The sequence below is a fragment of the Carassius auratus genome, chromosome 13 (assembly GCF_003368295.1).
Source record: "Carassius auratus strain Wakin chromosome 13, ASM336829v1, whole genome shotgun sequence".
NCBI lineage: Eukaryota > Metazoa > Chordata > Actinopteri > Cypriniformes > Cyprinidae > Carassius > Carassius auratus.
Genome location: NC_039255.1, coordinates 11,966,995 through 11,989,810, shown reverse-complemented (window position 1 = coordinate 11,989,810; position 22,816 = coordinate 11,966,995). Strand labels below are relative to the sequence as shown.

The window sequence follows — 22,816 nt, the reverse complement described above, 5'->3', positions numbered from 1 at the left end:
TGAATGTTTTATCATGTAATTAGCCATTAGCAGCACAATGTAGCTGTGATTGGTGTACGATGGAAGAGAGCTCAGCTGAAACACTTGCACGCTGATGTTAGTGCAGCAGTGAGGGGCTTGTGAATTGCTTTAATTGAATCCAGGACTAATTGGTCTCGGTATTTCAGCTGTGTTTGAGGCTGACTGCGGAGAGGACTAGTGTTCTTGGCATGTAAGTCATGTTGTCAATTTGTGGTCCTGAGTGTCCCCTCTCAAACCCTGTACCTGAAGCACTTGAGCACCGCTACCCATGTTCACAATCAACACTTCAGCCCCTCTCAATCACAGATTCCCCTGTTGAGGTGGAGATAATAAACTCTGTATCTATTACATAAGGAAAATAGTAAAGCAGTCAAACTGGGTCAAATGCATGAATCGTATTAAGACTCTGTTGTCATTGAAATGCTTTTACGTTTACTTTTATGCAACTATCCTTAGCTAGCTTTATAAAATAAAAATAAAAAGTTATATGAACATTTATATTTTTGTAAATGTATTTTATTTATTTATTTATATTTTGGTGACAGTTGCTATACAGTTGTTGTTTTGTTCTACTGTACATTTTATGTTTGATAACTTAATCATTATATTTTATTTTGTGTAAAATTGTAATTTAGGTATTATTATTATTATCATCATCATCCTGTCCTTATTAGACCAAGTATTTTAAGGACGTGCACTGGATTATGTGTTTCCAACAACTGCAAATTATAGAATTTGCATGGTTTTAATGGACGGAAGGCATTTTATGTCATCTATGGGAAAACGGGATTAAAGGCTCAGCATGACAATTAAAGCCACTTTATAGGGGAATATCACTTAAGAAGCAGAACTTTTTCATGGACTCTGTCAGCAACTTATCATCTGTCCCAAAGTTACGTCACCAGCAGCAGTCATTATGCTGCATTTCATATTGAAGTGATCACAAAATGTAATATTAGTACTTCATAGGGTTCCACAATGGTCATGATTAAACTTCAGGGTCAAATATGGACATGGTAGGGATGTACCAAAAAAACAAGAGCAGATATCTAGGAAAGTGAGTGTTACTTTGACAAAGAAAAAGTAAAAAAAAAACAAAAAACAAAGCTGTCATCATGAAGATTTTATCAAGTTCATGATTTGACAGCATGGGAATAAAAAAGAAAGGAAAAAAAAACTGTAAACAAGTAAATATAACAGAGGTTGTTACTACTACTTAAAAAAAGCCCCTCATTGAGTATTTGATATATTTTCTGAATGATATTAACTTTGAGAGAAGTTGGTCTTCAGTGAAGCTTGTCATTATGTAGGAAGCCACAAGTGCTTTATAAATAATTATGCTCTACTTGTTATCGTAGTTTAGCTTGGTCTCTAAGTGAATCAGTTGTTTGACACACGTCTTTGTTGATGGAAAGTGTGATTATCTTTAGAGCTCCCTTGGGCAATTTGTTTTAAACCACACAAGAATTATAATGACGGAGACAGTAACAAATCCTCAGAAGGGTTTCTCTAGTAATCATCCAAATATAAGTAATGAAGAGCAAAACCTGTCTCTGTTGTCACGTGTATTTCTGTTAAGAATTTAAACAGTAATTTCTACGTGTTTTTTTTTTTTTTTTTTACTTTTTCCTACAATTATTATACCAATAACACCTCAATCAACCCAGAAAAGTTCCTAATAATGAAAATATCTATCAGGACTCACATTAAACAAGGTTTATTCCAGATTTATAATCTAGCCACTAGGGATGAATGAATTAAAGTTAATTTGATGTCTTAAATACTTGTGCTCTTTATTAGTTTAGTTCACAGAGCTGCTCTAACTATCTATCTATCTATCTATCTATCTATCTATCTATCTATCTATCTATCTATCTGTCTGTCTGTCTGTCTGTCTGTCTATCTATCGATGTATCGGCCTACAATACAACAACACAGTATATGCAGCAGTATTTATATGTTCCAATTTTTATATAGTTTTTGTGTGTGCGTGGGGAGTCTATTCAGGTAGACTTTGCCTTTTTTATATAGTTGCATTTGTACAGTATATGTTTACAAGCCACAGCAAAACAACTAATGATATTCATATCTCTAAACTTTCGTTCCTTTAGGAAGGAGAAATTCTCCAGTAACTGTTTGTCTTGACGACAGCAGCGCTTTAATTTCATCAATTAGATTTAATAGACAACAGATGCCGCCTTCCTGATGATTGGAATTACAGAGGTCTGACTCTCAGTTAAGCTATTATTTCTAACTGTCTCTGTTTGACTGTCCGAAACCTCAGACAGGTGTCCTGCTGCCTCACTGTCCAGTCACTCAGTGACTAAACAGGCAGTGTTTTGTCTCCAAAGGAAAACTGTTTTTGTCTCCTAATAAATCTGGCTTCCAAGGCACAATAACATAATGTCTAATAATCTAAAACAAATTCCAGTGAGCTTTGGATATACTGTACTGTGCATGAGGGTATTAGATAATGTATATGCATGATATACACATACACTCACAAAGGCTGTGTGCATTTGATCAAAAATACAGTAAAGTTTAATATTATTACCTGAAATATTATTACAATTGAAAATAACTATTTTGTATTTTGATCATAATTTATTCCTGTTATGGCAAAGCAGAATTGTCATTATTCATCACTCCTGTCTTCAATGTCACATTATCTTTCACAAATCATTCTAATCTAATGATTATTAATATTAATAATCATTATCAATGTAGTATCAGTATATAATAAATTGTTAAAATAATAATGAGAACAAAAGGTTCTGTTGTTTAATACTTTTTAAATGGTAATACTTTTTTTCAGGATTCTTTGATGAATATGAAGTTCAAAAGTTCACCATTTATTTGAAACAGAAGCATTTTGTTACATTAAAAATGTCTTTACTGTCACTTTTGACCTATTTATTGAATGTGTCCTTGTTTAAAAACGTATTAATTTCTTATAAAATCTTTCTGATCCCAAACTTAATAATATAAAATATATAAGGAATAAAATTCCTTAAAAAGAAATCTTCCTCAGCTTCTATCATACAGCATTTTATTCTTCCCATTCAAAATCCAAGCAGAAGAAATCTTAGTGGATATTTTAGAGGATGTTGCTTAGCTTTGTATGGTATCTGCAAAGGCAGCATTTTCGTCTACTTTGAAGTTTGAAGCATTACATCTTCCGATTTTTAGGCTTTGAAGTAGACTTATTTTAACAGCTCCAAAGCTCACAAAATGCTCTGAAGGGAACTTGGATGCGTACGTCTGTCTCATGTCCTCATGAGGAGTTGAACAGTTCTCAGAGGAGAAGCAGGGGCCAGCGCTGACAGCGGTTAATGTATGTGGACAGTCCACATGTCCTTCCCGCTGGCCATTAGTCTCCTGTTACTCTGGAGGAGGAGGTTGTGCAAGGTCTAAACCTGCTGAGAATCAGCCCTGTCCTTCTCTATCCTAACTTTCCGGGCGAATTTAGTCTTTTCTCACTAGCTTGGAAAGTTCTTGTCTAATTCTTTGCTAGCAGTCACTCAGAGAAAGGAAACAAGGCCTCATCCATTTGTTTTAACTCGTGTTGCCAGTGCACAATAAAGAGATTTTGAATTCATTTCTGTTTGTTTGCCTTCTTCATAATTACAGAAGGGACCCTTCCTCTAGACCCTTTCAACATTGCTAAGTTCATCTTTCTGTTGCTGTTGTTTTGCTTTCTTTAATTGATCCGCTCGCAGTAACTGGCTGTTGTTTAGCGCTGCTTCATTCATTGGCACTGTAATTGAAATTAGATTAATCAGAATCTCTTGTGCCAAGGAGCGTTCTATGAAAGGACCAGAAACGAAAAGCTGTGACTCTCTAATGAAGGCCACACCAACAATGAAACCCATGTGAGCAGATCTGTTGTTCCTTGGATAAAAATAGGCACTCTGTCCAGCGTTTTATTCATCTGTTTGTCATCAGAAGCCTTATGTCTCGGGTTAAACACTGTTTTTGTGTGTGAAACAAGTAATACGATCGCACAGAGACTGATATGGGACCCAAAGGTCATAGAGTAAGGGTCAGCCTCTCTTTTCACAGACTTCAGGCACTGTTTGTGTGTAATTATGAAGGATTTGTGTCATTAAATGTACGATACATACAGAAGCACCAGATGAGAGCCTTTTTTTCTTGTGGATGATTGTTCTGTGAGTTCTTTTAGTCAGTTTGAGTTCACCTCTGTGGTGTTTAGGTCATTGGGGGCAGTGTGAAGCCTGCTGACGCATTCAACCTCCCTGGTGATCTTGGAGGGAATGTCACTGCACTGCGCAGCCATGGACACACACAAACACCCTTGCAGATATTCCTGTAATGATTGCCGTGTTATACAAAAACTGTTATATTGATCTTTATATGCAACTCAGAAATAGCTTGTAGTTTGTCACCTAACGTTGCATCTGTGCGAAAAGTCTTAAGTCACTGGGGTATATTTCTAGCAATAGCCAAAAAAAAAAAAAAAAACATTGTATGGGTTAAAATTATCAAATTATCAAAATGATCTTTTATGCCAAAAATCATTAGGATATTAAGTAAAGATCATGTTCCATGAATATATTTTGTAAATGTCCTACCGTAATATATCAAAACGTAATTTTAGATTTGTAATATGCATTGCTAAGAATTCATTTGGACAAATTTTGATTCACTAGTATAGAAACCACTTGACAACAGTGTCGTGGCCAGATGCGGAAGTAGCTTCGCGACAAACTTCAACTAGAAAGAGATGCCGATCTCGCTTGTGTTTTACTCGACAGGCGAGTTGTTTTGATTCGTATCTTTACAGAAAACATATTCATAACTTGAATACATAACAAGATTAGTATTATGGGGCATACACTCCAAACACGGGGCATCGCGTCTCTAGACTTGCGCGAAGACGTGTCTGATCCATCGTCTGATCGCGTCTTTGCATTGACTTTGTATATAATCTACTCGCGCAAATCGTTGAACTCGCGTTAAATCCATGATTTATCTTTCCGTCTGATTGATTGCCGTCAGCGATTGGGTAGAAGACAACACATCCCATCATTCCACGCTCCTTCTAAGCATCATCAAACCACACGATTGTTATTGTTTTGATAGTGCACCCTCTCGTGGCAGGTCCTACAACCTGTACCTTTAAATTCTTTTTTTAGAACTTCAGGATTTTTTTTATTATTATTATTAAAACAAGCAAATTACTACTTTTTTTGTTTTCTTATGTGAAGTTCACACACACACACACACCACACACACACACACACACACACACACACACACACATATATATATATATATATATATATATATATATATATATATATATATATATATATATAGTAAATTTTGTCAAAAAATGTTCACCAAATTTTTTCAACTTTTCACCTGCTTTTAATTATGACTGCTTATTTTGTGTACTATTCTTTTAAGACCCTTACTTTCCCTTATCTTAGACCAAGACTTTCAATCATTATATATATGAACAATTGGTGTGTCACATGTGTCAGTGAAGAGCATGCTTGAGGTAAAAATCTGAGATGAGATAGGTCAAGAAAAATAAAGAAAAATCTAGGTAAATATCATATGAGAAGAATATTTTGTTTGCTCATAATTTCCTAATAATCTGTAATTATGACACTTAATATGAAAAATAATTAAAATTACAGAATTTTCAGGTAATTGTTAGTGGACAAATTAAATTAGTGGAGGTGTCAAAATGGTTTTAAGATTATTTATTTTCTAAAAGTCCTTAGGAACAAATGTGTCTATATGTGTGTACAATATTGGAGGGAAAAAAAAACAATGTGAGTGGATCAGACAAGCAATTTCTTTTAGTCTCTCTAGATGTTGTCTGTCTTTCGATCACACAAGTTCTGAGCTATTTTTCTGTCAGCAATAAAATAAATCAGGTTTCACGTTTGCACAGAGAGATCCATTTCCCCGAATGGAACAAAGCCAGTCTCTGGGGTCTCAGCGCTTTTCAATCAGGGCTGTAGTATCTTGGATGTTGACGTCATGGCAACTGGCTGTGTAGGAACGAGTACAATTGCAACACTTCAGAGAGCTCACGCACGACTTTGTCACTCCCACCATCTTAGAGAATGTAAAACCGAATCCAGGCAAATAAGTGGCCACTCTCACTGACCCGATTCTGTCGGCAGGCTGCGGGCTTATCAGTGGAGCTGGCCGGGTGACACGCTGTGTTAGTGAATAGCTTGTTAACAGAGCAGCGATGGACTGGGAGCAGCAGTAATGCCGTCAGAACTGCAAGAACAGCTCCTGAAAATCACACCAATGCCACAGTCATACAGTATAGTTGTCAGTTCTCTCTGAAGCTCAGTGAATGACGTCTGATAAAGTCATTTTGTTGTTCTTAGTGATTGAAAATGTTTCATTATATGGGTTCTACCACTGATGAACAATTAACTCTTTTTGGACAGTTAAAGGAATATTTCACCAAAAAAGGTTTAACTATGTCATCATTTACTCACACTCTTGTGTTTTGAAACTTATATTATTTTATGGGAAACAAATGGAGATGCTGGGCAAAATTTCCGAGCTGCTCTTTTCTGTACAATGGAAGTGATTGGTGACCACGAGTGTCAAGCAAGATTTTATCAAATAATGACATAAATTTCAAATTGACATGGCTTCAGAAGAAACAAAATATAGTCACTTGGTGCTTTTGTGCCCTTTCTGAAACTTGACAGCTTTGCTCCCCAATCACCTTCATTGTAGGGAAGAGAGAAGCTCAGACATGTATGCGAAATATCTCCTTTATATTCCACAATTTTCATTTTGGAGAGATCTAGCCCTTTAATAGAGACAAAAGTATATGCATGCACATTCTACATTAACGAGATGAACTTATGCGGTGTATAATTAGTCTGTGATTTAAAGCATTTACTAATTTTCCTCTGGAGTCATCCATATGTTTAATTACATGATGTATAATGAGTGGGAAGAATCTCTGAGACACGTGCGCACTGCTCTGTGTTATAAATGGATTATTCATGTAGCCAAATGTGTGTGTTTTGTGCAGGTATACATGAGTTCCCTGATGATATCTTTACCAACCAGGAGCGAATGGAGGGGGCTGTAGCCTTGCATGTTCTGTGTGTAAGTATCTCTACCATCTGCTTTTCCTTTTCAACATTCGACACAGTAGCTTGAATGCCTTATTCTTGCTGAAACCTATGAAATTACACAAACACTTAAAGCCACAAGGCTGTGTGTTCCATTCAAGCATCGGGCCCTCTCTGGCTTCACCTGTGTTATTTGTTACAGTGACTACAAAGGATTTTCCAAGTGACTTGCTCATTGGTACACATGAATGAATTGATCATCTTAAGACCAAAAATGTTAGTTTTAATATTTGAATGTGTAGTAGCATTGGTAATGACATTTTCTCATTGCCTAAGATATTCTGTCCTCTGATGTGCAAGTGTATTATTTATGCAGAAAGCACATTTATTTATTCACTTCTTTCCTTAAAATTTTCCAGCTACTTTTGCATAAATGGCATCAAAGTTGTCGTGTTCATATAACTTTATGTATGCTCTAGAAATGATGAAGCCCATGCACATCTGAAGATGTTTTATTGTGCATTAGTTCTTACCTGAAATACTGTTTACTACAGTGATTGTGCATATAGAGAGCGAGATTGGGTTTTGCTGTCTCTGGCAGTCTCACAAACATTTGTTTATAAAAAAAAAAAAAAATACACAGTAGAGTTCCCTCTGCCAACAGTATTTCCCATGGTTTCTTTTCTTTCAAGGATTAAACTGAGTGTTCTCTGGAGGTTTCAAATGGAGCTAAAGTGAAATAACACTAGAAGTTGAAAGCAGTGTAAGCTGGGTGGCTGTCCAGATCCTTTCTGCATCATGATTAGATAGAGCCATTTTTCATTGAAGTGTGATTCATTGAAACTACTCTATGGCCAAAAAAAAAAAAGCATGCACTCTACTCTATGGCCAAACACACACACACACACACACACACACACACACACACACACACACGCACACACACACACACACACACACACACACACACACACACATGCATACACGCATTCATACTTCTAAAGCAATTATGATGTCACTTAGAAATTAGCTGTGTTTTTGTTGTTATTTTTTAAAGAAACTGAGAGATAAGAAAATCGTTGTATTTGGTAACTGACATCATGCACAATCTGGAACATAATTCATTACATGGATGCTCTCTTAATAAATCCATCACAGGTGCATTTAATAAAATAAACTGAGTTGCTCTGTTCCACCCCATCATCATCGTAAGCTATCACAGAGAGACAATTCCTCATGCATCAGGTTTTCCTGCCCCCATAGGCCATGTCTGAGCACAGTTTTAAGTGAAGCATGCCATGTGAAGCAGTACTGTGTGTTCCTGCTGAAATCCCCTGCAGGGTTGGTTTGACGCTGCCATTGTTGTGCGTTGTTTAGATAGATGCTCATGTAAGCAGAGAGTGAGCGGATGGTAAAAGCCGCAGCTGAAAACCTCTAAGACTCCCTCCAGTTGTTTACATGTTTTATTTATCTTTAGGGGATTCAGTAGCCCAGCTCTGCCTTGTCAGAAGGTCAAGAATAAAAGGAAGTGTATAGAATGAGAGTGGAGAGGGCAGAGATTACATAATGGGCACACAGTGCAAGCATAGCAACGTGTCGGCTGAATTAGACGCATTGATTTGCAAAGTCTTGGCGGGAAACAGTTGGCAAAAGGGTCCCAGGAGGGAATGGGAGCTTGCTTTAAAAGGACGGTGTGTGCTTGCATACTTGTGTATTTATATGCAAGTTTTATGTGTTTCCTTGCTCATTTAACATATATTTGATTGAATAATATTTTCAAATGTTATATTTAAGTGACAATATTTAATATATATGTTATTTAAATTATTTATTTCATAAGTGTATATTGCCGTGTTTATGTGTTTTATTTGTATGCTTTTATGTAGATGCATAACTTCAAATGCATATGTGTGTGTTGCATGTCAAGGGACTATGACATCTGCGATTCACACCCATCTGACCACAGCAGATGTTGGAGCAACTAATCTCAACACGCAGCTCATTTATGTAAAACATGACAGACTGTGCATAAATTTCATCCCTATTGAGTATGAGACAAATAAACATTGAAACCCCCGGCCCTCAACAGCCCTCACTCTGTAAAGGGCGCCAGCTTCCATCAGTGCCTTTCTGTCATTGGGACACTTTCTAAGAAAAGGTCTGAATAGTCCCAGTAGACGGCAGTCCCACTGGAGGGCAGATTGCTCTGAGAATTTAATGGTGTTGACACTCAAATGTGCCCGCTCACAAGAATTTCACTTTTTTTTTTTTTTACTTCTTATGTAATGCAAAGTTACAGACGCTTCATCAGATGTCGTAATCTAATTTAAGGTGGTATTTCCACAGTGGACCACTTTGACTTTAATGGAAGAGAATGAAAATTCTGTCATGATTTTCTCACCCTCATGATTCATTTCTAAAATTGAAGTTTTGGAAGTTTGGTTCTCAACCATTTTGACTCCATGACTTTTCCAGTTGTCCATGATTTGCTGGATATTTGAGTGTGAGAAACAGACCATCATTTAAAGGGATAACTGTCATCATTTTCATAGTTTTAAGTTATTCCAAATCTTCCGCTGCCGCTGAATACAAAAGATATTTTGAAGAATGTTGGTAACCAAACAGTTGCTAGTCCATCTTTACTTCATTAGTATTTTTTCATGTTAGTTGATCAGAAGAAATAAACTCATACAGGTTTAAAATGACTTGAGTGGTGGTATTGATGACAGAGTTCTGATTTGTAAGTCCTGGAGATTCAAAAGGAAGGTATGTGCTTGAAGTGGGGATTGTAATTTTGTGTTCTCTCTCTCTCTCTCTTCCCCTTTATCTCTCTCTAAAGGCCATGTATATGTTTTACGCTCTGGCACTGGTGTGTGATGACTACTTCGTGCCCTCTCTGGAGAAGATCTGTGAGGTAAGACATTCATCATGTCCTAGCTAATGTTCTACAGTTGCTAAATCATTTAAAGCATGTTTGAAGGTGAAATATGTAATCATTTTAAAATATTTTCTAATTCATAAAAATGAATTATAGTTGTCATGAAAATATATCAATTAAATATTCCTGTTTCATGCCAGTCTAAGCTATTTTAAAGCTGTTTTTTATAGTATTTTTTATATTTTTATGATAAAATATTTAAATTAAATATTTCTATTTTCTATTTCTATTTTCCAATAGCATATGGGATAAGTGTTCAGGAAACTTCAGATTAGTCACTATTTGTTTTCTGTTTTCTGTTTGGTCACTTCATCTTTCACGTCTCTCTCTGTCTGTGTGTGAATGTGCTGTAGCGCCTCCATCTCAGTGAAGATGTAGCAGGAGCCACGTTCATGGCAGCAGGAAGTTCAGCTCCTGAACTCTTCACCTCAGTCATAGGTAAGGCCATCCTTAACCTGTTAATTGTCACCCTGTCCCGTATACGGGACGCCTACGTTTACTATACTATATTACAATCAAATCTAATCTAATCTTGACAAACTATATATCGTTGGAAAGGTCTAAGACTCCCAAATATATATTGTACCAATATTTTTTGTTAAAAATTATGTAGGAAAAGTAATAGATTAATTTATGAAAAGAGTGCACCCTCAGAAATCTACATTACAAAAGGAGTTTTACCTTTGTTAAAAAAAAAGACTTCCTCGTTGCCTTTTTCTCTATCACATTTTAGAAATCATCAGAAGTTATATATCACTTGAAAACATAAAATCTCAAAATTCATCCTTTAAAACCCATTTTAAAATCAGACATTGCATTACCATGTAAATGGCACATCAAAAAAAAAAAAAAAGGGTCGGTAGTTAGGTCTATATATATATTTTTTTTCAAGTTTCAATGTAAAAAAAAAAAGTAAAATTTTGGTGATGGTGATTACGTAGGTAAGAATTTAAATAAATTAGCATATCGTGACGTCAAAGACTGGGTCTTCAACCCGTGCCTTCGGGCGCATCACTGCAAACCTCATTTTGATGTAGGATATATAGACCACAAACAAATTGAAATCTGTCAAAAACATGTCTATTGCATGAATTTCAGGTGAGAAGAAAAAAATGAGGTACTGTTTTACTGTTTTATTTGCATCCACCGCTAGGTATCAATGCAACCTACAAATGAGAGACTGTTTACTTTGCTTTCTTGGGTTGTCACTTTGAAAAAAATCCTGTTTGATTTGAGTGATAAGTGTTCATTGAATCGATTGCATGTCTAGATGCATTTTATACAGCAAATAACACCAAATATAGGTAAATCCATGGACAACAGGCAGGACGAATGTAAAGATTCAATATATTGGTAAAGACCAATATTTCTGGTGATTTATTGGTGTGAAGTTACGTGCACAGTGACAAACAGGAGTGCAACATTCTCGAAAAACAGTAAGCAGAGTGGACTGCCATAATGCAAAACATTTACTGCAGGCTTCAACATGGCTGTGTTTACGATTAGAAATGTCAACAACAACAAATCGCATAGGCGATTCTAGCCCGAATCTGTATCTGTACGCATGAGACTGTCTGAATACCGGCAGAATTCACATTTATGTTGTAAAAAGAGAAACACTTTGCACAAGTATTATTTGCTGTTATGTGTGTGTGTCCGAAGCTGCATTTGCTGTGTGACGCATGTTCCAAAAAACAAAAAGAAAACTAGACGCGCTCCGAGAGAAGGCCATTAAAATCAATGTCCTATTTTTGTTTTCGAAACTTGTGTTGGTTGGTCCAATCGATTCGTGCAATAGATTTTTGAAATTTTAGACTAGTCGAGAGAAGGGATGGGAAAAGATCTGGGCACAGTTTTTCCAGAACTTCGTGCCAAGTTAAAGCAGTGTTGACTCTGACAATGAATGAGAATATGAGACGAAGCGAACGCACAGGCCATAGTGTGACATCCGTGTCAACAGATGAAGTCACAGGGTTTTTTTTTTTTAAAGAAAGAACGTAGTCTTCGTTTGCATATAGGCCTAGGCAATTTATATATTTACAATACTTACTAAAATATAATTAATATTATTTTATTGCTTTTGTATTAGTTGTTTGAAGAGAAAAAAAATATTTAATTGGTCGGTCTTAATGCAAATGTACAACCAGCAAGTCGGTCGGACTAAAAGCAAAATTTAGTCAGTCCTAAATTGACAGGGTTGGTCGGGTAACGGCAAACAAGAATATTTTTAAGGATGGCCTAAACATCTCTAAACACAGCCTGTCTTTGGAAAACAGTACCCATCACATTTGAACATGGACTTTCATGTGCCCTTTGTAAGCTGCCCTGTCTTCTTCGTGCAGGTGTATTCATCACCAAAGGAGATGTGGGAGTGGGCACAATCGTGGGTTCTGCTGTCTTCAATATCCTCTGCATCATCGGAGTGTGTGGGATCTTTACTGCACAGGTGCTCATTACTTTGCACATGGACACATGTACGCAAAAGCTGTTTTAAGTAATGTTTCAAACCATTTTAAATGAAAATCTATGTTATAGCGTTCTTAAATGTAGCCCCGGGGAATTCTAACAAACAATTCCATCAGTGTTTTAGTTATCTTTAGTGTAAATTTATGTTTTTTACCCATAGTGGAAGAATGCATTATATAATGCTTTAGCTATATTCCAAGTACTGTATCTTCCCCAACACTGTGTCCATCTTCATTTACTACAGTCTTTGTGCATTTCAACAGTAAGGCATTATTTTCCTTTAAACAGCCAACACAAATGTACTGAGCAAGCATTATAAATTCTCGACATCTGTGAGAGGGCATCTAGAGATGAATGAGCTGACCTGTGCATCCCCTCCTAAACCGCTGCCCTAAAAAAGTCATTACTTAGTGCAGAATGACAGTAAGAAGTGAGCAGACTCTTTTCAGGGGTCACTGAGAGTAGCTTATGAGGTCAGCCATGTCAGCTGTGGAACTTTCCACTGGATTCGGTCATTCATGCTCCTTCGGTTTAACCTCCTGAGACCCCTACTATGTTAAAGAAATATGTTTTTATACACACATGCACACACATTAATACAGACATACATGTGATACAGAGTGGATGATGTTTGGGCATTTTTATTTTTTTCTAACAAAATTAGCATTTCTTATTAGTGATGTCAGTCATTCCAAAAAAGTGGCACAGAGCCATAAGACACTCGCACACTTATCCATGGAGCCCATCAGTGTCAAGGGGGAAAAACACATCTGCAACAATGGAGCTTCTGGTTGCCATGGAAACACAAAGCTAAGCATGTCACCTGTGGTGTAAGTTAAGCTGTGCTGGTGTGAGTGATGGCGCATTACTTCTGCTGCTCTGACGTAGATCAGTGCTTTTTATGGAAGGATCGCTCTACACAACATGACACACGTTTAATATGGATTATTTCACACAGTTCAATCAGCTGGATTCGGTACAGGATGTCACCTCCATATATGGTTCCTTCTTCAGTCATTTCCTTTACTCGCTTCCAATTCACACACTTTGATTCAGCATTCTAAAGTCTGCAAGCCAAGACCAACTTTTATAGTTACCGATTACACATTATAGAAGAGGCATGACAAGCACATTTTTAAAATCCTTTAATACCAGGGTTTCCAGTTGAGTCCGTGAATGAAAGAAGCATGAAGTTTTATTGTGCGGAATACAGACTTTTTGAACAAAACTCCTTAATATACTGTAAAACTATCATGCAATGTCATTATTAAAGATGCAGGGTTTTTTCTGTAGTTTCTTTTTCAAAATCTTGGCACCTTTATGTGTGTCCCATTTATAATTAGGGCCCTGTAATATGATGATAAATGACATTCTTTATGAGTTATCAAATGAGAAATGGGAAAGCCACATATCGAATCAAAGCTTATCTTTTCCACAAGGTGACTAATATGTGAAAGGCGCACAGTGTCACACAGATACAAAACACAATCACCGTAACACACTTGACACTAAAGGTATGCAATAGACGTTCATTTAACAACATAATGTGCAACATAAAACCATAATGTACAGATACAATAATACTAATAAACCAACGAAGAAACAAAGTTATTTCAATTAAAATCCATCAATGATAGCTGTTAACCAGGAAATGCTGGGAATGTCAATTTATGTTTTCTTTTTTCACTGTATTAGTTATAAGTTCACTTGTTCTTTTTCACTTCCAAAAACATTGTAAAATTGAATTTCCTTTTAAAGTTTAAAACAGTTTTTCCCTGCATAGAGGTGGGGAACTTACAATTAACCTAATAACAGGTTTTTACCTGGTGTTTGTGTGTGTGTGTGTGTGTGTGTGTGTGTGTGTGTGTGTGTGCGTGCGTGTGTGGGCATGTTTTTGTGACATATCAGGACACAGGTGAGGGTTAGGGGTAGGGTTGGTGAAGGGCGATAGAATATACAGTTTGTACATTATAAAAACTATTACGCCTATGGGATGTCCCCACTATTCATAAAAACAAACATTTGTGTGTGCGTGTGTGTGTGTGTGTGTATGTGTGTGTGTGTTATTTTTATTTTCTTTCTTTTTTTTAACAGTGTAGTTTTTTCACAAAAAAACCTTGATGACTGGTGAAATGATCAGTTAAATTTAAGAGTTTCTCTGCTTTGACACACTCCCTTTGAGTCTTAGTGTGTGTGTTTTTAGTGTGCATGTGTAAACTGTCTCTTCATTACTTGTCTCTCTCTCTCATCTGTCCTCTCTCCCTTGTCGATGCAGGCAGTTCAGCTCTCGTGTTGGACGTTAATGAGAGACTCTGTGTACTACACTATCTCAGTGACCGCTCTGATTGTGGTGAGTACAACTCTTAAGTGGCTTTTCGTGCTCCCATGATGCCTATGGGCCTCCTTGCGCAGCAGGAGTGGAAGAGCAAGTGTCTCTCCCGTGGGGCCCGTGGCCTGCAGCACGGGCCTCTTATTTGCCCACACTCTGCATGTGTTACAAGCGCAGAGGAACACCAAAATCAATCAACAGTACACAGGACGCAAAGTAACTGAGATGTTACTCACAGCACCTTATTAAAAGTTGGATTCACTGAAAAAACTAACTGTATTTTAAAATTCTTTCTTTAAACTCTTTTTTGAGAGGGGTGATATATCTTTTCCTCTTTTGCAATTTCTTGAACTCATGTGTCAGGTATTTGGTAGGGGAGGAACTCAAGTGCAGACAGGGAATCACAAAACAAAGGGTTTATTAAATACAAAAAGGGAAAACAAAAACCCACGAGGGGGAAAACAGGACTAGGGCAAATACAGCAATACTAAATAAGACTGACTCGACAAGATAAACAAAGACTCAAAACAGGAGAACACTGACTACAACTAACACTCACGGTTATACAGGGACTTCAGAGGAACAATCACAAGTGTAGAACACATAAGTAGTACACATCTGAAAAACACATAAGTAACACAATGAACCGACGCAAGACAGAGCACACTAGGAGATCTAAATAGGGGTACTAATCAAGACACGACAGGTGTTACAGATAGGACAATCAAGACACGACTAGGTTAACAAGGGGGGCGGGGCAAGGGAACGAGACAACACAAGCACATGGCCCAAAGACAAGGCCATGCGCTTGTACACAAAACATGGGTCTGTCATGATCCTGCCTCAAGACTAGGAAAAATCAAGGACACGAGGGCAGAATCATGACAGAACCCCTCCCTTAAGGAGCGGCTTCCAGACGCTCCTCAAGGGAACATCAAACACGGGACACGACTGACATGACAGACTGGGACACAGACACAAACCAACAGGACATGACAAATAACAACAAAGGCAAACATGAGTACACAACGGCAGGGTTGGGGTGACAAATCAAAAAAAACAAACAGGGAAGGGGAGGGGGCGGGACCACAAAGTTCATGGGGGACAGACCAGGGCGGGTGGGAGGGGTAGGAATCCTAGGAGGACAGGACGAAGGCTGACGACGGGGGGTACGGGCAGGTCTGGGTGGTGAGGGACGGGGAGGGGTCTCGGGACAACTGACAGGGGACATGACAGGACCAGACAAGGGACGCGGGACAACACTTACGGGACGCGGGGAGACGACATCTACTGGACACGGGGGGACCACAGGACACGGGGCCACATCAACAGGACACGGGGAGACAACGGCTGGACACGGGGAGACAACGGCTGGACACGGGGGGACCACATCTACTGGACACGGGGGGACCACATCTACTGGACACGGGGGGACCACATCTACTGGACACGGGGGGACATTAACGGGACACGGGGCCACATCAACAGGACACGGGGAGACAACGGCTGGACATTTGGGACTTCTGGGGACAGGGTCAGGGGACAAGACAGGACTGACGGGGATTTCTAAAATTTGGACAAGACGGGACAAATAATCAGAAAATGCTTTTGCAGCTAGGACAATTGGCATCTCCTTATGAGATGAAACCGACTGTACAAGAGTCTTTGCTGCAGAGTCGGCCGCGGCTCTCTCCTCCGCTCTCACGACTGCCGACTTGCATACAGCTTTCTTTCCCGGCTCGGGCACGCTAGCGCTCACCGCTGCTGACTCGGACACGCTCACTGCTGCTGGCTCGGGCACGCTCACTGCTGCTGGCTCGGGCACGCTCACTGCTGCTGGCTCGGGCACGCCAGCGCTCTCCGCTGCTGGCTCGGGCAAGCTCACCGCTGCTGGGTCGGGCACGCCAGCGCTCACCGCTGCTGGCACGGGCACGCCAGCTCTCTCCGCTGCTGGCACGGGCACGCCAGCGCTCTCCGCTGCTGGCACGGGCACGCCCACCGCTGCTGGTACGGGCACGCCAGTGCTCTCCGCTGCTGGCACGGGCACGCCAGCGCTCTCCGCTGCTGGCACGGGAGGAAACGGGGTCACAGGACCGGCAGGCCCCCTCTTCCTCCTCTTCCTCCTTGGGCGCGGTGCAGAGACCACAGCTGGGTCAGAGGCGGGTTGGGGGAGTTCGGTCTCTGGCAGGGCTGACTCCGACGATTCCGAGGCAGACTCCCACGATAACCGTCTCCCTCGCTTCCCGGGGAGACCGACGGGTGTGGGAGGCACCTCAGGACTCGGTGAGGGATGTGCCTGATCCCCCAGAGTGGCCACGGCCAGGATACGACCCTCTGGAACCGTTGGCAGCTGGGTAGGTGGGGACCTCTGGGGCTCCTCCTCTCGCCCGCTCGCTCCGGAACGACCTCCCCTGGTCCCCCGGAACACCACAAGGCGAGAGCCCTCAAAACAATCTCGCTTGCTGGCTGACAACATCCAGTATTGCCTCCTGTCTGCTGAGTTCCCTTTTGGTCGGTTCATTCTGTCAGGATCTGGTAAGGGAGGAACTCAAGTGCAGACAGGGAATCACAAAACAAAGGGTTTATTAAATACAAAAAGGGAAAACAAAAACCCACGAGGGGGAAAACAGGACTAGGGCAAATACAGCAATACTAAATAAGACTGACTCGACAAGATAAACAAAGACTCAAAACAGGAGAACACTGACTACAACTAACACTCACGGTTATACAGGGACTTCAGAGGAACAATCACAAGTGTAGAACACATAAGTAGTACACATCTGAAAAACACATAAGTAACACAATGAACCGACGCAAGACAGAGCACACTAGGAGATCTAAATAGGGGTACTAATCAAGACACGACAGGTGTTACAGATAGGACAATCAAGACACGACTAGGTTAACAAGGGGGGCGGGGCAAGGGAACGAGACAACACAAGCACATGGCCCAAAGACAAGGCCATGCGCTTGTACACAAAACATGGGTCTGTCATGATCCTGCCTCAAGACTAGGAAAAATCAAGGACACGAGGGCAGAATCATGACATCATGATAGCATATATATATAGTATAATAATAAAACCTGTAAATAAACACATTTTAATGTAAATATTTGCTTGATAATACAAGTTGTTTATTATGTTATATTACATTACATTACATTATATTTGTTATTCAATAGTTTTCTCGTGAAATCCTCAAGCCTCAGGGCCCATATTTACAGTAAGATAATGCTGCCCTCTGGTGGTTAGGTGTAAAATTTCAGGAATATTTGAAGGAGTTTGGCTTTGTTAAATGGCTTTGTATATTAAATCTTTTATTCTCTCTTTTTTTTCAAGGTTATTTATGATGAGAAGGTGACGTGGTAAGATTAATGCTGCTGTTACATCAGAACACCCTTTTCATTTTTCATATTACAACAGTTTCGAATTTTGTTTTGTATTCAGTCATTTATGCTACTTTTTCTCCTCAGGTGGGAATCGCTCACCCTAACATTGCTGTACATAGTTTACATTATACTAATGAAGTGAGTTATCTGTTTTGTTGTCATGGACATTTTTCATTATTACATTATCTACTGCACATCAGTAAATCACATCACTTCTGATTTTATTAACTCTCCTTCCTTGGTGTTAATCAGATTTAACTCACGGGTGGTCAATTACATTGAGCGGCGGAAAAAGAATTCGACAAATCTGGGTAACGGCACAGCCAGTAACACAGACATCGACGATGGGTGCGATGCCACTGTCGTGCTGCTTAAGAAAGGTAATACTGTACATGTAGTCCTGTTTTATAGAAATCATGTGTTCAAATACTTGGTTTCCATCTAAATTTCTGCATTGTTGTTCTGCCACTCTTAGCAAATTTCCAGAGGAAGCCATCAGTGCTGATGGTGGACGAACTCTTGTCTGCGTACCCTCATCAGCTGTCCTTCTCTGAGGCCGGAATGAGAATCATGATCACCAGTCACTTCTCCCCTCGCACGCGCCTCACAATGGCCTCCAGAATGCTTATTACAGAGGTCAGCCACACAATCACATGCACACTTCAACAAATACAGTTTTGTCAAGCACTAGATGCATATCTAGATTTCATTCAATGTTAAACAAAAGTACAGCTAAATCGTATAGGGTTTAAAATGAGAGAACACTCTTATAAAAATATTTTTATATATTATTTTATTACATTATTACAACAACTGTTATATGTGTGTGTGTGTGTGTGTGTGTGTGTGTATATACATATATATATATATATTTATATATACATATATATATATATATATATTTCTGAGATGGCAAAGCTACAGTCTTCACAGTATTATTATTATTAAAGAACTAAAATTAAAACTAAAACCATTTAAAAATAATCCTTACCAGAAATGAAGTATTTCATTATTTTTTTTGTTTAATTAACATAATTAAGTACAACAAATTATAACATATTATAATAGTATTTTTTTAAATGGCAAAAACACACAACAAAGTCACTAAAACTATAAAAAATAAAATAAAATGGTAACAGAAAATTAAAAAACAAACTTACATAATATTAATAAAAACTACAATAGTACATAAAAAATTTACACTGGATCTTCAGTGTCACATGATCCTTCAGAAATCATTCTCATATGCTGAAGTGGTGCTCAAGAAACATTTCTTATTATCAGTTAAACAGTTTTTTTAAAAACTGATACAGGTTTCAGGATGCTCTGATGAATAGAAAGAATCTAAAAGAAAGAAAAAAACTTAATTGTGAGATAAGGTTAAAATGAGAAATAACGTCACAATGTGGGACATAAATATGTAAATATCGCACTGTTGTGAGAAATAAAGTCACAATTACCTTAAGGTTATTAATTTTATCTGTATTACAGACTGAAATATTTATTATTCTGTTTTAACTTGGACTAATGTGTGTGTGTTTGTGTTTCTGCAGAGGCAGCGTCTGATAAACAGTCGTTTCAGTAACGGGGATTCAGAGGTGACTGTAAAGATCCCAGGAAAGCGGGGGGTGGAGAATGGCCTGGCAGGATCGGACCGAGGCCTGAACGGGCGAAAGGGGGGTCACCATGATGACGAAAGGGGAGGGGCTGAAGCCGGAACTGACACCGAAAACGAGGACAATGAAAACAATGAGAACGATGAGGAAGAGGAAGAGGAGGAAGATGACAACGAAGGACCCTATGTACCATTCCGCTGCCCCGGTACAATTATTACAGACTACAATTATTTAACAGATTATTGTAAATAATTTTAGGTTCAATTCTGGTTGTCCATAAACAGGAAGGACTATTGACTCAAATGCTGTCCTGATCTTGTGCAGGTGGAGGCTTTAATAAGCTAAAGTGGCTGCTGGCCTGGCCACTGAGTCTGCTGCTGTTCCTCACCGTGCCCAACTGTGCCACCCCTCGCTGGGAGCGCTGGTATATGGTCTCGTTCATCACCTCCACCCTCTGGATTGCTTCCTTCTCTTACATCATGGTTTGGATGGTAAGACTTTCCACACATATATTAACTTTAGAAATCCTTAAATTATTATTTTCCACAAACATTCAGTGACCTGTTGACACTCTCGTGGCAGGTCACAGTGATCGGTTACACAATCGGCGTCCCTGATGTCATCATGGGTATCACTTTCTTGGCTGCTGGCACCAGCGTTCCTGACTGTTTGGCCAGTTTAATTGTTGCACGGCAAGGTAGGAACAAATTAATATTTCTTCATAGTCTAGCGTTATCATTTATTATAATTTCCCCAATTAAATGATTTGATTGCTTTGCAAGGAAGAGGCTGTTAACAGATTTCCAAGTTTTCCAAGTCAGAAGTTTTCCAGTGAAATTGTGCCAGTTTTATACTGTTGCTGTGGGTTGTTTTTTAGTCTACAGCAGTGCCGGGCACCTACTGTAGGTCACCGTGCCCCCTCACCTCCCTGCCCCGAAATGCAATTTTATACAGAACGAGATTTCTACAGAGGGCACCCAAGCCTGGTAACCTTGCTGCAAAAGCTTAAGTGCATTATGGGTTTTGAAGTTTGTCACAAAAGGGAACAACACAGGCCCTTTTGTTATGATTTTCCATGTAGCACTGATTTTTCATCTTTTTTTTTTTTTAGTTTGTACAGCATAGCAACCAAGTTTTATTGAAAACCCATCTTGTCAGCGGTTAATTCCTCATTTAAGACAGAAGCAGAAATGAAAGTATTAGTATATCAATTTCACTTTTAGTCTCAACTGTCTCTCTGTCTTTTTCAGGAATGGGCGACATGGCGGTTTCCAACTCTATTGGTAGTAATGTGTTTGATATCCTGATTGGGCTTGGTCTGCCCTGGACCCTCCAGACTTTGGCCATCGACTATGGCTCCACAGTAAGTGGAAAATGTTTTAATAGATTATTATGGTTTAATAATTTGTTTCTTAAATGCTTAAAAAAGCATTGCCATAGAAATAATGAAAAATCAGTCTTCTTTGTTTAGTCATTATTTGTAGGTGGTTTTGTGTTTTTGTAACTTAGGACCTGTCAGTAGCAGATGCCCAATATCATCTTTAGAGCAGCGGATCAAGATGACTCAATATTTTTAAGATCTAAAATATTTGAATCAAGTAAAATTTGTGAACAATACATACCTTTAAGTACAAGTCTTTTGATTGGAGCTCTTAATATCATTTTATTTTTTTTAATTGCATATTAATATAAACACAATTCTTGTTTGTTAGTGTAAGGTAAATGCTTTTAGAATATTAAAACTCCTCCTCCGTGGGACTTGAGACCGGTGAGTGGAGCAAGTGTCGCTCATTTCCAAATCACTCCACCGGCCTCGCTCCGTTCCCACGGCTCTCGCCCCCGCCCCACTCGGCACAAACAGATTATATTGAAAATTACAAAATATTTTGTATTAGTGACATTACACAAAACGAAAATAGTCATTCAAGTGTCTGTATATGTTTGTCTACCTTGGGTCTAAATTAAATACAGATTTTGAGTCTCCGTTGGATAAACATTGGACTTTGTTTGAAATAATTTGCTCTATTAATTTAAAAACTTGTTATATATACAATGTTTAAGTTCTTGCATATATTTTTTTTCTTCTTCTCAGATTCACCTGAACAGTAAAGGCCTGATTTTCTCAGTTGGGCTGCTGCTGGCATCTGTGTTTCTCACGGTATGTGAGAAGCATTTAAATACAATTTCTTTCAAAATGTCCTTTGAGTCCACCACTCACCCTCTACCCTTTCTTTCCCTCTCAGGTTCTCGGTGTGCATTTGAACAAGTGGAAGCTGGACAAGCGTTTGGGTTTCGTTTGTTTGCTGATGTACGCTGTCTTCCTGTGTTTCTCCATCCTCATCGAGTTCAACGTATTCACCTTCGTCAATCTGCCCACCTGCCGTGAGGAATGAGACGGTTCCTTTTCTTGGCCCTCCCTCCCTGACCTTGTGAGGACAATGGCACAAGTCCTCGATCAGAGGCAGACCGGCTCTCCTCTTGATGGAATATTTATTTACTGATCTTGCTGATCCTCTATCGATTCTCTCCTTTTCTTTCCAATGCGTGCAATATTGACGGAGTCTCCGGGTCTGTGGGGTTACAAGAGGACAGAGAAGATGTGTGTGAAGAATGGTCCTGTTGACTGATATATACACTGTTCTATCGGGACAGGGACATGGGAAAAGATGACTACTGCCTGGTTTGATGTGAATACTTTTTTTATATATATTTTGCATATTACGTATTTAAAGAATATGATGTTAATGTATTTTATGATTGCCATTTGCTTTGTTAGCTGCTATTTGACTGAAGAAGAGGCTGGACTTATTCATTATCAGTAAAATGATAGATTTATGAGGATTCTTTATTTTGCTGAAAGGTACTGGTGACCTCCAGGAAAATATCTTGTGAACAGTCCTCTTTTTAATTCGGGCATTAGCAAGTCACCTTCACATCACAAGATTAATCCGGACATCAGGGTCATTA

General features: G+C 39.0%; 1 protein-coding gene across 1 annotated transcript in view; it reads left to right on the top strand.

The window, feature by feature from the left end:
* The window catches only part of LOC113112675 (sodium/potassium/calcium exchanger 3), a 90,780-nt gene extending 68,516 nt beyond the window's left edge, over positions 1 to 22,264 (top strand). Inside the window, exons 3-17 of the mRNA XM_026278441.1 lie at positions 7,064 to 7,140; positions 9,946 to 10,020; positions 10,398 to 10,482; positions 12,387 to 12,490; positions 14,786 to 14,860; positions 18,184 to 18,209; positions 18,318 to 18,371; positions 18,486 to 18,613; positions 18,709 to 18,869; positions 19,787 to 20,054; positions 20,174 to 20,340; positions 20,432 to 20,546; positions 21,100 to 21,212; positions 21,942 to 22,007; positions 22,093 to 22,264. Of these exons, the coding sequence (XP_026134226.1) occupies positions 7,064 to 7,140; positions 9,946 to 10,020; positions 10,398 to 10,482; positions 12,387 to 12,490; positions 14,786 to 14,860; positions 18,184 to 18,209; positions 18,318 to 18,371; positions 18,486 to 18,613; positions 18,709 to 18,869; positions 19,787 to 20,054; positions 20,174 to 20,340; positions 20,432 to 20,546; positions 21,100 to 21,212; positions 21,942 to 22,007; positions 22,093 to 22,242 (1,664 nt within the window). The 3' untranslated portion in view covers positions 22,243 to 22,264. The remainder of the gene's footprint in view (positions 1 to 7,063; positions 7,141 to 9,945; positions 10,021 to 10,397; positions 10,483 to 12,386; positions 12,491 to 14,785; positions 14,861 to 18,183; positions 18,210 to 18,317; positions 18,372 to 18,485; positions 18,614 to 18,708; positions 18,870 to 19,786; positions 20,055 to 20,173; positions 20,341 to 20,431; positions 20,547 to 21,099; positions 21,213 to 21,941; positions 22,008 to 22,092) is intronic.
* Positions 22,265 to 22,816: the final 552 nt, after the last annotated feature.